The following is a 12045-nucleotide window of genomic DNA, read 5'->3' on the forward strand; positions in this document are numbered from 1 at the left end:
CCGACTCCGGGCTGCCCCCCAGCCCCAGCCCCAGCCCGCCCTTCGACTCCCCGGCGCCCGGCATCCTCGACGCCCGCGCGGGGGGCGCCGGCGCCGCCTCGGAGCCCCCGGGACCCGGCGAGGCCAGAGCGGTAAGCGCGCGAACCGGGGACGGGGCTCCCGCGCCCCCAGCCCGGCCAGGGCCGCCCCGCGGGGGCGGTGCAGCCCGGTCCCGGGGCCCGGAGCCCTCTCGCTGGCGGCGGGCCCTCCGCGGCGTGGTGGGCCGTGCAGGGAGGGGCCAGGCAGGGGCGGGGGGCGACGGGCCGTGCCCGGGATTCCCGAAGAACGCACCCCAGGCTGAAGCCGCTTGTGGACATCCGTCCCCAGTCCCCTCTGCTCCTGACCCCGTCCCCTGTTTACTGTTCCAGCGCCTCCAGCGCCAAAGCCTTTTTTTTTTTTTTTTTTAAACCAAACCCAGACAGTAACCCTTCCTTCTCTGAACGTGGACGTGGAGCTGAGGTGGGAGAGGCTGGAGCCCCAGCTCAGGGCGCCCGAGATTTGTGGGTCCGGGTGGGCGCCCACCTTGGCGGCTGCTCTGAGACAGGGCGCCCCTGGCCGCCGGAGCCAAGCGGCGGGGACCCGGCACCTTGGGGACTTGAGGAATGACAAGATGAAATCGGGAGGGCGCTGACAACGCCAGGGGCATATTTCCCCGTTCCCGCCCGCTCTCCGCCTTGTCCTTTTCGGCCAAGTGTGCGTGCTGGCCCGGCTCCAGCCCAGCCGCTCCCCACTTTTCCGGGCGCGCTCCCTGGTGCAGGGCACGGAATGCCTCCCCCGCCCCCCAGCGAAAATACTCCCCGCGGAAAGGAATGCGCCCCTTGCCCCCAAGCCTCCCGACGTCAGCGGCGCTGGTGGCGCCCTTGCTCCTTAGATCGTGGGTCCCAGACTTGAAGGGTGTTGGCGTCCCTCTGGGATCTTTAAACAGGACCCGTGCCCACCTCCCAGACTCAGTTGGTGTGGGCTCCGACCGGTGCCTCGGATTTGAAAACTTCCTCGAATGATTCTCATGTGCTGCCGCCTTAGACCAAAATCACACGGTGGATTTGAACTTTGGGCCGGGTGGGCGGGAGGGGCATTGAGGACTTCGGGGAGGGGGGGCGGGGCAGGCTGTTTGCAGTAAAATGAATCCTGTTGTCTGAAGGGGATGCTTTCCTGCGAGAGGGCCTTGGACTTGTCACAGCTGCTGGGGGGGCGGGGGAGGGGCAGGTCTGCCCACCGGGAGTGAATGCCTGCGCCTCTTACATGACAGGGTTTAGAGCCGTCCAGGGGCCCAGTCTTCCCTTTATTCTTTGGGTGACCTGGACTCCTTCTTAAAGAGGGCTTTCTGGAACCTTTCTTTGCCAGCCAGGCCGGCCAGCATGCCGGGTTTACTTGTCTTGGCTGTTCTGGTTGATTTTATGGGTTTCCCCCGCCTTCCTCGCTAACTAGACGCAGGGTTTGGAACTGCCCGCTCGGTCGCTGAGCTTTCGTTTGGCTTGAAGGCAAACCTGAGGCTGATACTGGGCCTTTAGATGGCTCTCCCCACGGGCCAGAAACTCTCCCCATCCCTCCACCCACTTGGGCTCCTTTGCTTTCCACGATATTCCAATGAAGTATGCACCCTAATTAGCCCCATTTTCCAGACGGACAAGCTGAAGCCACTTCCCCAAGGTCCCCTGGTCGGTAAGTGGCCTTACTGGGGTGGAACCCCAGGAAATTTGGATCTGGAGTCTCTACGCTTAAACCTGACATTGTGCTGCTTTCCATTAATTAGCTAATTAACTACCTTTGTGGGGTGTGTGACTATTATTTTTTTTTAATTTATTTTTGAGACAGACAGAGACAGAGTATGAGCAGGGAGGGGAAGAGAGAGAGGGAGACACAGAATCGGAAGCAGGCTCCAGGCTCCAAGCTGTCAGCACAGAGCCCGACGCGGGGCTCAAACCCACGAACCTGAGATCATGACCTGAGCCGAAGTCGAAGGCTCAACCGACTGAGCCCCCCAGGGGCCCCTCTATTATATTTTTAACTAAAAAACATAACGCCTGTGGACCTATGGGCTTTTGAGGTGCTGCTTTTAATAAAAAGAGAGGAGATGGTTGCTTCGGGCAACCTCTTCCCAACAACCCCCCCTGCAGCTGGGGCCCTGTCCCCTCGCCCACAGGACACCCCAGCTCCCCATCAGCTCCCTAATCTGGTGTTTAACTTGCCCCCTCGGCTGAGGACTCACTGAGAACGCCTTCCAGGCGCAGACGCGGGCAGGATATGGGCCACCATCCTGCCATCCTGCGCGCCCCTGGAGGGAGGGGCGCATCGCATCTCCAGCTGATGGTTTCAAATGCACAAGCAGAGGCAGGTGGCCATCGGGCAGGGTTTCCGCTCATGTCCCCTTACTGTCCTGCGCCAGGCCACACGGGTCCCGGTGAGAGCCTGTTTTGCCCAGGGTGATTCTGACGCCCGGTGCCCAGGCTGGCTCCCCAGTGTGGGTGGCGAGTGTCCCAGCCGGGGGTGGGGGAGAGGTGAGCCTCAGCACCGCGCCACCCCACTTCTGCCGGACGCTCGCGTTAAATCTGCTCACGCCTCATTTCATCAGAGGCCCCATCCCCACCCTGCACTGTAAGAGGCTGGACTCAGCGTCTGGACAATGGCCCATTCATATGGGTGTCCCAGCGACTGTGAGACTGTCCCCACCCAAGACATCAGGGGCCCCAGGGCCAGGCTGGGTGGGAATGCACCTCCCCACCCTGCCTTGACCTAGGGGTTTTCCTGCTCCCTCTTTGGGGCAGATGGTAATGTTTCTGGTGATTGCCCGAGCAAATGAGCACCTACTGTGTGCCATGTGTGCCGTTTTGGAGACGTGGGCGACGTAGCACCGAGCAGGGGGTCCAAGGTCCCTGCCCTCATGGGAGTGGCGTCCTTGGGCAAGGCAGAGTCACCAACCTAAATGTGGCTTGATAAGTGTTCTTAAGGCAAAAGGCGGGGAAGGGCCCAAGACCCTAGGCAGGGCGGTCGGGAAAGTGATGGTTCACAGAAACCAGGAAGACAAATGAGGGCGCGGACTTTGTGGGTACGGGGCTGGGGTGTGGGCCAGTCCCAGAGGGCGGTGCGTGCAAAGGTCCTGAGGCGGGAACAAGATCGTGCGCCCACGGAGCAGCCAGGAGGCTGGCAGAGGCCAGAGCAGGGTACGGACGTTGTGGGTACGGGGCTGGAGTGTGGGCCAGTCCCAGAGGGTGGTGCGTGCAAAGGTCCTGAGGCGGGAACAAGATCGTGCTCTCACGGAGCAGCCAGGAGGCTGGCAGAGGCCAGAGCAGGGACGTGTGGGCCACGCTGAGGTCGGAACGTTAAAATTCCACTTGATCTTCTAAAAATCCCGTGTCATTGTTTTATTTTTATCTCTCAAAAGGCATTCTGAGCCCCCGCAAGCCCCAGATTAGAGACCCAAGCCCGACCTGACTGGGAGATGCCCCGGGAGTAGGATCTGTGCGGGGCTTGCCCAGCGGGGCCCTGCTCTCTGGAACCGTGCAGGGACGGCCGGCTTGCCCGTCAGCGGCACTCACCCCGCAGGTGCTTGAGCCCGGCCGGCCCAGGGCCCCTGCATGAGCAAGACACACGCTGTCCGTCTGTCTATGCCTCCCTCGAGCTCCCGGGGCCTGCCCTCCAGCCCGCGGTGGAGCAGACGCCTTGTTCCTCTGTCCCTCCTCCTGAGTGGTCGGGAGGGAGGGACCTGGGGGAGGGACGGGCTGCCCGTGGGGGTGAGGCGCTGCGTGCATCCCGTTAACCCGGGCCCCAAGCAGCCTGTGCCACTACAGCATTCGGGGTCCCAGGCTCTGCTCCGTGGGCCCACGTTTGAGAGAACAGCCCCCCCATGGGGAGCGACATGAGGACGGATCTCAGGTCTGCGGCACACGAGGGACTCAGCCCCTGTGTAGTGGTGGCAGGAGGTGACAAGTCTGGGCTGTTCCCCTCGTGGCTGTGGGGACGAGGTTCTCCTGCCCCGGGCTCCTGTGGCCCCGCCCATCGCCCGACTCTGTTGATGTGTGGATTGTATTTGTGACAGACGCCTGAATGTCTGGGTGTAGGCAGAACCGTGGTGGAGCTAGGTGTCTGTGCCCCACCCGGGAGCCTCCCCAGCCCTTGGACACCCAAGGTCACGGGCGCCTCAGGATCATGGCCGGCACCACACTGCCCGTGCCGCCAGGAGTCCTGGGTTGTCCTGTTTCTGCTTCTGGACTGCGATGGTGAAGGAGGGAGAGGGGGAGGGACCTGGGGAGTTTGTGCCCAGAGGTGGGAAGGATGGAAGGGTGGACATGCGGACGGACGGATGGAGGGGCTGACGGATCGATTGATCGTTGGATCAATGGAGAAATGGATTGATGGATGGATGGATGGACAAATGGATGGATTAACAAATGGACAGATGGCTGGATGAATGGACAGATGGACTGAGACAGAGGTCAGTCCCCATGGCCCCTTGCGGGCTCAGTGGTGTGTCCCCGACTGGTGACAGTGTGGGAGCAAACCCAGGTGGCAGACGGCCAGGTGCGTCAGGCCAGGGTGGGAGGAGGGAGGAGGGAGAGCCACGCACACTGGCGCCTCGGCTCAGCCCTTGTCTGCTGAAGCCTGGACAAATCTGCCCCCAGCAGCGTCCCTGGCTGTCCCGCATCTCAGCGGCTCCCAGGGCGAGAGGCTCTAGCTGTGAAAAGGAGACCAATCGGTCCACACCCTTCCAGGTGCTCTGGAGATGAGGGAACCAGCAGGAACCCCCTTCTGGGGATAAATGGCCTTCCCTGGCTGGCGGGGCCTGGCGGGTGCCCGTGCTGGCTTCCTGGGCCCGCGTGGCCGCGCCGCAGCCCCGGCTCCGAACGACAGGCCGTCCTTCTCGGGGCTCTGGAGCCACAAGTCCCAAGGCAGGTGTCAGCCGGGCCACGCTGCCTCCAGGGGGGCCCCTCCCATGAGTCTGTTCTAGCTTCCGGTGGTGGCGCGCTGTCCCCGGTGTCCAGGTCCTGCCCCATCTCCACGTGGCTGCCTGCCCTACATGCGTGTCCTGTGGTTTTCCTCGCATGGGGACGCCCGTCACTGGATTTAGGGCCCAGCGTTGTCCGGCAGGACCTCATCTTAACCCGATTGTATTTGCAAAGACCCTAGTTTCCAAATAGGGTGCACTTGCAGGCCACATACTTGCTGGAGGTCACAAGCCAGCCTGCCCGCCCCCCCCCCCCCCCGCCCCTGCTGGCTTGGGTCTGGGTGGCCGTCACCGGAGCAGCCTGGGTCTTGAGCCCTGCCTCCCCCCGATGTCTGTGTTTGCTTTGTTTTGCTGCTTCGGGTGTCAGACCCCGGGCCTGTGGGAGCCTGTGCTGGGCCCACAGCGCTCCGTGACTCTTTAGGGAGTGACCTGCTCCCTTCGGGGCCTCCTAGGCTCCCCCACCCAGGCCCACTCAGGTCCTCTGTTGTGCCGTGGGGGGAGAGGGCAACGGGCCCATGGCACACCGTTCAGCTGTTCCAACATTTGCCACGTTGCCCGAGGCCTTGCATAAGACTGAGAAATCTTGAATGTCTTCCCCTTGGATCAGTTTCCTCATGAGTGAAGGTTCAAGGTCAGATCCCAAAAGCACACCGCAGACCATCAGCTTTATTTCGGACAGCAACAAAAGCCATCGCGGGCTGGCTGGAGCCCAGGCCATTTTAGCTGTTGTGAACGTTCCACGTGGCTTTGGTGGGGACCCCTCCCCCCCGTGTCACCGGCCGGGAAGGGGGCATCCCGAGTGGTCCCTCTCTCTCCAGGAGCCAGGAGCTCCACTGATGGGCGTTGCTGCTCCTTGGCCGCTATGCGTCCCCCGGGCCAGGCACAAACACCGCTGCACTGTCCCTACGTGTCCCTGGCGACCAGGCAGGGACCCCTGGTCGGGCTGGGCTGTCACCGCATGGCACCGAGCTCCCCCACCGAGCAGTTATCTCCACCGGCAGTGCTGTGGGCGGTGGCCTGAATGGCCGCCAGGAGGGGCGGGCCCCAAAGCTCACGGTGTAACCGTGCTCGCTGCCAGCGCTCACCCTCACCCCTGCGGCTCCTGGGAGGGCATGTGAATCACCGGCTGAGGCAGGCGGGGCCTCCGGAGCCTGCTTCCTGCCAGTCCCGCCCCGTCCCCCCGACCGGCCACCTGCGGGGAGACCAGAGAGCCGGCCTGCTCCCCAGGCTACAGCAGGGGCCTCCCAGCTGGGAGCCGGGGGAGGGGCGGGGGCTGGACCAGCTGCGTCCATCCATCCACGCGGGGGCAGGGGCAGCATCGAAGGGGGCTGTGGGTGGTCCTGTCTCATCGGTGCATGGGGCTCACTCATCCCTTCCCTGCCCCTGCTCCCCAGAGCTGCACGGGGATCCGAATCCCCCTAGGTCGCTGGCCAGCCCTGTGGTGTAGGCCTCACAAACGGTGCAGCCCTATTTTATAGATGGGCAGACTGAGGCATAGACAGCAGGTGGCTGAGGGTTCTCTTTAGGACAGAGTAAGAGTCCAGGCTTCCAGGGGGAACACTGGGGAGCCGGTGAGGGCGGTGGGCTGCCTGGGGGCCTTCTCGGCTCCAGGTAGGCCCATGGCTGCCCGAGCAGTGGGCCCCCTGGGTGCACAAGCCTCCGCCCCAGCCTCTCCCCCTCCCCCATTCCCGGCGTCGCAGCCAAAGGCCACCTGGTCTTGGAAGGGCCCTCCTTCCAGGGCCAGCCCCAGCCATGTGCTTTCTGGGCCGTGGGAGATGCTTTCCTCCCTCCCCTCCGGGCGGGCAGGTCCTGTGCGGCAGCGCCGCATCCAGAAAGACTCCGCTTTAAGCTTCCAGACAGGCCCGCGGCTGCCACTGTGTCCCCATTGTGTCTGTCCCTGGAGCCCCGCGGGGCTGTCCTGGGGCCTCAGCGGTGACTTCCGGAGCTGTCTCGCCACGCAGGCCCCTGGATGCCAGCCTGTGTCTGGGTTCCCTCTGGCTTCTCCTATCGCTTGTGCAGCACGTCCAGTGTGGGTAGATTTTGGATGTTTTTCCACGGGGGCCCTTTGGAGAACCGTGCCCAGAGCTCCGGCCTCCCCGCCCAGCCTGCGAAGCCTCGTCTCCTGTCCTGGCGGCCGGTCGGGGAGCCAGGTCCGGCCCGGCTGGCGCTGCTCTCACGGGGCGCTCGGAGAGGTCCCAGAAGGTCTGGCAGTTTCGCCAGCCTGGGTTGACCCCAGGGGGACCGCTCAGCTCTGCAGCAGCCTCGAAGGCCCTGCCTCCCCAAGACCCCTTCCCTGCACCTTCGCTGTGCGTTGCTCCTTCCTTCCGGGAGGGGTGGGGCGGGCAGTGTGGGCTGATTAAAACCGGCAGCAGCCTTCCTCTCTGTCTTTCCAGTCCTTCCGCCCATCTGGACACAAGAAACACCTCCAGAAACCTTGGCACCCATGTTCACCCTCTCACATGCCTGCATCACCTTCTCTTTTCCTCCACGTGTCGTCCCCTCTTGAACAAGAGGCACCCTGAGAGGTGCTGTGCCTTGTCCTACCCACACAGGGTCTGGTACCTCGTAGGTGGTCAGCCCACTGGAGATGCTCAGCAAACACTTTTATGCATTTGGGAAAATGCCGCTTTGCAGGTAATGCCTTTGGGGAGAGAGCATTATTTTAAAAACATCAAGTCATGGAGTTTTACAGCTGAGGTTGTGCCAGAAGTGCCTAAATCTTGTCACTGCCTCCCCCCACCCCTTGTAATTCCGTCTGGAAGGTGGAAGCAGTGCTGTCTCAAAGCTCACAAGGGTGTGGATTGCGCCTCTCTCCAGGGAGGACCCCTAACACAGGCAGCTCTTATACGCGGCTGGCTCGGTGCCCGGCACTGCCCCACGTGCTTCTGAGCTTTGACTCGGTCAGGCCTCACTGCGACCCGTCACCCACTTCAGGGACCAGGAGGCTGCTGGCCAGGGAGGGGTTGTCTGCCCCGAGTCACAGGGTGTATCGGCTTCCCGCTGCTGCCGTGCCGACGGCCACGTGGTGGCTTAAATTCCCAGTTCCTAAGGTCAGAAGTCTGAAGTGGGTCCTGCAGGCTAAACTCAAGGATTGAGGCAAGGCTGCATTCCTTTCTGGAAAGGTCTAGGGGAGAATCATTTCTTGTCTTTTTCACCTTCTAGAGGCTGCCTGAATCCCTTAGCTTGCGGCCCCTTCCCCCGTCCTAAGGCAACAGTGCAGCATTTTCAATCTGACTCTGACCCCTGCCTCCCTCCCATGAGGACGCCCCGCCCCCCGCCATCACACAGGGCCGCCAGGTAGCCCAGGAGCGCCTCCCCACCCCAGGACCCCTAACCTTGGCACGTCACGGTTCCTGGGATTAGGGCGTGCCCACCTCTGGGGCATCACTCCACCCACCGAGCCCAGGAAGGGGGCAGACACTGGCCCACAGAGGCCACTCACTCTGTAAATGCCAGCAAGACGTGGGACCACAGCAAGGACAGCTCCTGGGGGCTCTGGGGGACCTTCTCCTTCTCCAAGCCTCCTATCTTTTCTTCCTGTGGTCCTTGGCTCTCATTCTGGGGACACTGTGATGGGCTCGGGGGGGGGCTCCGAGTACCCTGTCCACAGGCTTGGACCTGGCCGTGGGGCTAACAAGTCAGCGGGGGCTTCTGCACGTGTGAGTTCTCACCTCTCAATGGCGCAGGCGCTGTGACGTGCCCAGCCCTGGGTTAGACAGCCCCTCAGGTCCTGAACCTTAGAGAGCCCCTGGGCTGGGGGATGACAGACAGACAAAGAGGTCACAGCAATGGAGGCAGCAGATGAGAGCCCCAGGAGTGCCGGGGAGAGTGTGGGGAGGCAGGGAGGTGGTGCCCGGGTTAAGCTGCATGGGACCAAGCGAGAAGGAACCAGAAAGACATTCCCAGTGCAGGAAGTAGCATGAACCAGGCCGCTGAGCTGGGCAAAGGGGCTGAGGGATGCATGGGCGGGGCTGAGGGGTGCGTGGGCGGGGCTGAGGGGTGCGTGGGCGGGGCTGAGGGATAGTGGGCTGAAGCCCTTGCGGAAGTGTCCTGATCCTGTGTGCTGTCTGGGGCTGGGGTGACCCCTCACGAGCCTGCCTGGGTGGGGTTCCAGGACACATGACTTATGGGGCCAGAGTTAACTCCACTTCGTCGTTTAGATCACATCTGAGGTGTCATTTCCATGGGGGAGCCCTCCTGGGTTTCCTGATAGTCGGCACTCTTCTTCTCAAGGCCCTCCGAGCCCGTGCGGTTGCAGCCCTCAGCACAGTTAGAATTTTAGCCTGCCTGCGGGATCCTCTGAAGACTAGGGAAGGATCCGGGCAGCACGCTCCACAGGAGCAGGGGGACGGTCTCCCCTGTGCACGGTGGCAGCTCCCGGAGGGCGTGGTGTGGGGGACACGGGATCAGAGCAGACGCAGACGTGACCGTGGCACGGGCTGGTTCCACCACGTAATGCTGTGTAACAAACATCCCCAAAGGGAGTGGTATCCAGATGGCAGAGGCTTCCGTGTGGCCGCCCCTCTGTGTCATAGGTTGACCGCGATGTTGAGACCTGAGTGGCCTGCCTTTCGAGGAACTGGGGGCAACACAGCCTCCATCTTGAGCGTTAGTTACAGCGGAAGGAATGGTTGGCAGCAGAGGTTTCACTGGTGTGACACCCTGGGCCCAGAGGTGACATGAGTCACAGGCACATGTGTGCCCCTCCCCCTGGGGGCCTGGGAAGCGTGGCTCTCCGCACACAGGCGACCTGCTGAAGGCGGGCTGGTGTGAGTGAGCTCGCCGGCCGCACTGGGAGTGAAACAGGGAGATGGCCGGTGTGCAGCCGTGCACAGACGTGGCTCCAGGCCGCACGTGCAGCCAGGGCCCAAACGCTCCCGACCTAAGGACCTAAGGAACGGGTGAATTGCGGCGTGAGGCTGTGGTGGAGCCCTGGGGGGACTTCCGTGAGGTGCCTTAGAGGGTCGTAGGGGGAGTGACTCCTGGTCCCTTATGGTCAGGTTTCGGCCACTTCCTGAGGACGTTCCCCACCTGCGTGTCCCTCTGGGCAGATGAGCCACAGCCCCGGGGGGCTGCCCCCAACCTTGGGCCGGGCTAGGCAGGGTCAGGAGCGGGACGACACGGTTTCAGCTTCTCATGAGCTCCCGGCTACAGCGTCGCCGTGGGGCAGCCCGGGGGGCCCTGAGCTCAGACCCCTCCCTGAGAGGGGTCCCTGTGCTCCCGGGCTCTGGGCCCAGCTCCTGGGCCTGGTGTGAGCTGGGGGGTACAGACGGAGGTTGCTCCCACACCCCACATTTCAGTGTCTGGGAACTGGGGGAGGGAGGCTGGAGGATGGGGCACCGTGGGTGGAGCCAGGGTGGGCTTCTCGATGGACTTTGCAGGGCAGGCTTCCAGACTGACCCAGGGGAGGAAGGGTGCGGGTGGACCCTTGCGCCCAGTGGGGAGCTGAGGCCACAGTCCCAAAGGGCCGCGTAACCCTGTGTGTGGCTCTCCCTGCAGCGCCGTGCCCGCCCCCCGAGCTCCCCAGCGCTCGAGACGCGGCCTCGGATGCTGCCTGTGTTCTTCGGGGAGACCATTGAGGTGCACCCGGAGCCCACACATGAGATCCGGTGAGTTGGGGGCTGCTGGGCGGGGCGGAGGTGCAGCGGGCGCTGCCTGGGGTGGGGGGACCAGGCCGCCAGCCCAGCATGCTCCCCCCAACTCTGACCGGTGCTTGGCGAGAGATGAACTGATTCTAAGAGACTGTGACCCCACGGTCCCTTCTCTCCCCTGTGCTCCAGGTCTGCATTTGGCCACGTCCCCCCCACCCTTCTCCCCAAATCTGGCTGATTTTATTGTAATCCAACCTTCCAGAACTTTGCACAATGACTGACACTCACACACCTAACGTGACTCCTTCCTCCTCCCGTCCTGCCAGATTTCTCCGTGACCGAACCACGCAGGCACTGTGGGGCCCCCTTTTCTGTGCAGGCTGTCCGGGAATGAAGGCTTCCTCTGTGGGGGTGCGGTGGGGGACGGGGAGGGGGCGCCGAGCCCCTGTGGGGGTGCGGTGGGGAACGAGGTAAAATCCCCCCCCTTGCACATCTTTTGCCTGCAGTGTGGTTTCCAGAAGGTTCTGAAAGCCTGTGGGATACTGAGCAGCTGCGTGCTCATCAGGGGGTCTCCCCGCACGGGGGTGCTGAAGCTGCTTTGGGAGAAACTTACTTAGATGTAATTTCCAACTTTCGGTAAAGTTGCAGGGAGAGGACGAGGAACGATTTACACTTGGGCCTGTTTGCTCTGACATCCACCCACTCTCCCCTTCTCTGTAAATGGAACTTTCTCCTGACCCATTTGAGAGAAGTTAGTGGCATCCCCCATGTAGTGTCCTTCCTAAGAACAGGGACCTCGTTTCACATAGTGTCTGGTTGGCTGTCAAGGTCAGGACGGTTGAGGACAGAACCTTGCCGCCCTCCCCCACAGTACATAGTCAGATCTCAACCACTGTCCCCAAATGTCCTTGTCTGGCATACTTTTAGCCCCACTGAGGTTCCAACCAGGCGGACCTGTGGCATCGAGCTGCCCCACCTCTTTCGTGGCCTTTCCCTAAGCTGGCAAGCTCCCTCTGCCCTTCTTTGATCTTTGGCCTTGACATTAGGGAAAAGCCCAGTGGGTTGAAGGGTCCTTCTGGTCGAGAAGCTCCTGCCCCGGACCTGACCGCGTGGGGCCGGGGGACGGGCGACAGGGCGCGGTCCTCCGGGGCTCACCCTGCCTCTCCCGCCCTCCCCAGCTGCAACTCCGAGGTCAAGTACGCCTCCGAGAAGCACTTCCGGGACAACGTCTTCTACGCGCCGGTGCCCACGGTCACGGCCTACAGCGAGACCATCGTGGCGGCGCCCAACTGCACGTGGCGCAGCTACCGCAGCCAGCTGACCCTGGAGCCGCGGCCCCGCGCCCTGCGCTTCCGCAGCACGGCCATCATCTTCCCCAAGCGCGCCAGCAGCACCTTCCGGACCACCCTGCGCTGCAGCCTGGGCCGGCCCCGCCGCTGGTTCGCGGCCAGCGTGCAGCTCCGGCCGAGCGAA

At 63.0% G+C, this 12045-nt stretch overlaps 1 protein-coding gene across 5 annotated transcripts in view; it reads left to right on the forward strand.

Annotated features, from left to right (window-relative positions):
- LOC115277288 (refilin-A) overlaps positions 1-12045 on the forward strand; it is a 237868-nt gene that overhangs the window by 224438 nt on the left and 1385 nt on the right. For all 5 annotated transcript variants that reach the window (XM_029921336.1, XM_029921339.1, XM_029921338.1 and 2 more), the window contains 2 exons: positions 10481-10590; positions 11751-12033. In XM_029921336.1, the coding sequence (XP_029777196.1) occupies positions 10481-10590; positions 11751-12033 (393 nt within the window). The remainder of the gene's footprint in view (positions 1-10480; positions 10591-11750; positions 12034-12045) is intronic.

The sequence above is a fragment of the Suricata suricatta genome, chromosome 14 (assembly GCF_006229205.1).
Source record: "Suricata suricatta isolate VVHF042 chromosome 14, meerkat_22Aug2017_6uvM2_HiC, whole genome shotgun sequence".
In the NCBI taxonomy this organism is placed as follows: Eukaryota; Metazoa; Chordata; class Mammalia; order Carnivora; family Herpestidae; genus Suricata; species Suricata suricatta.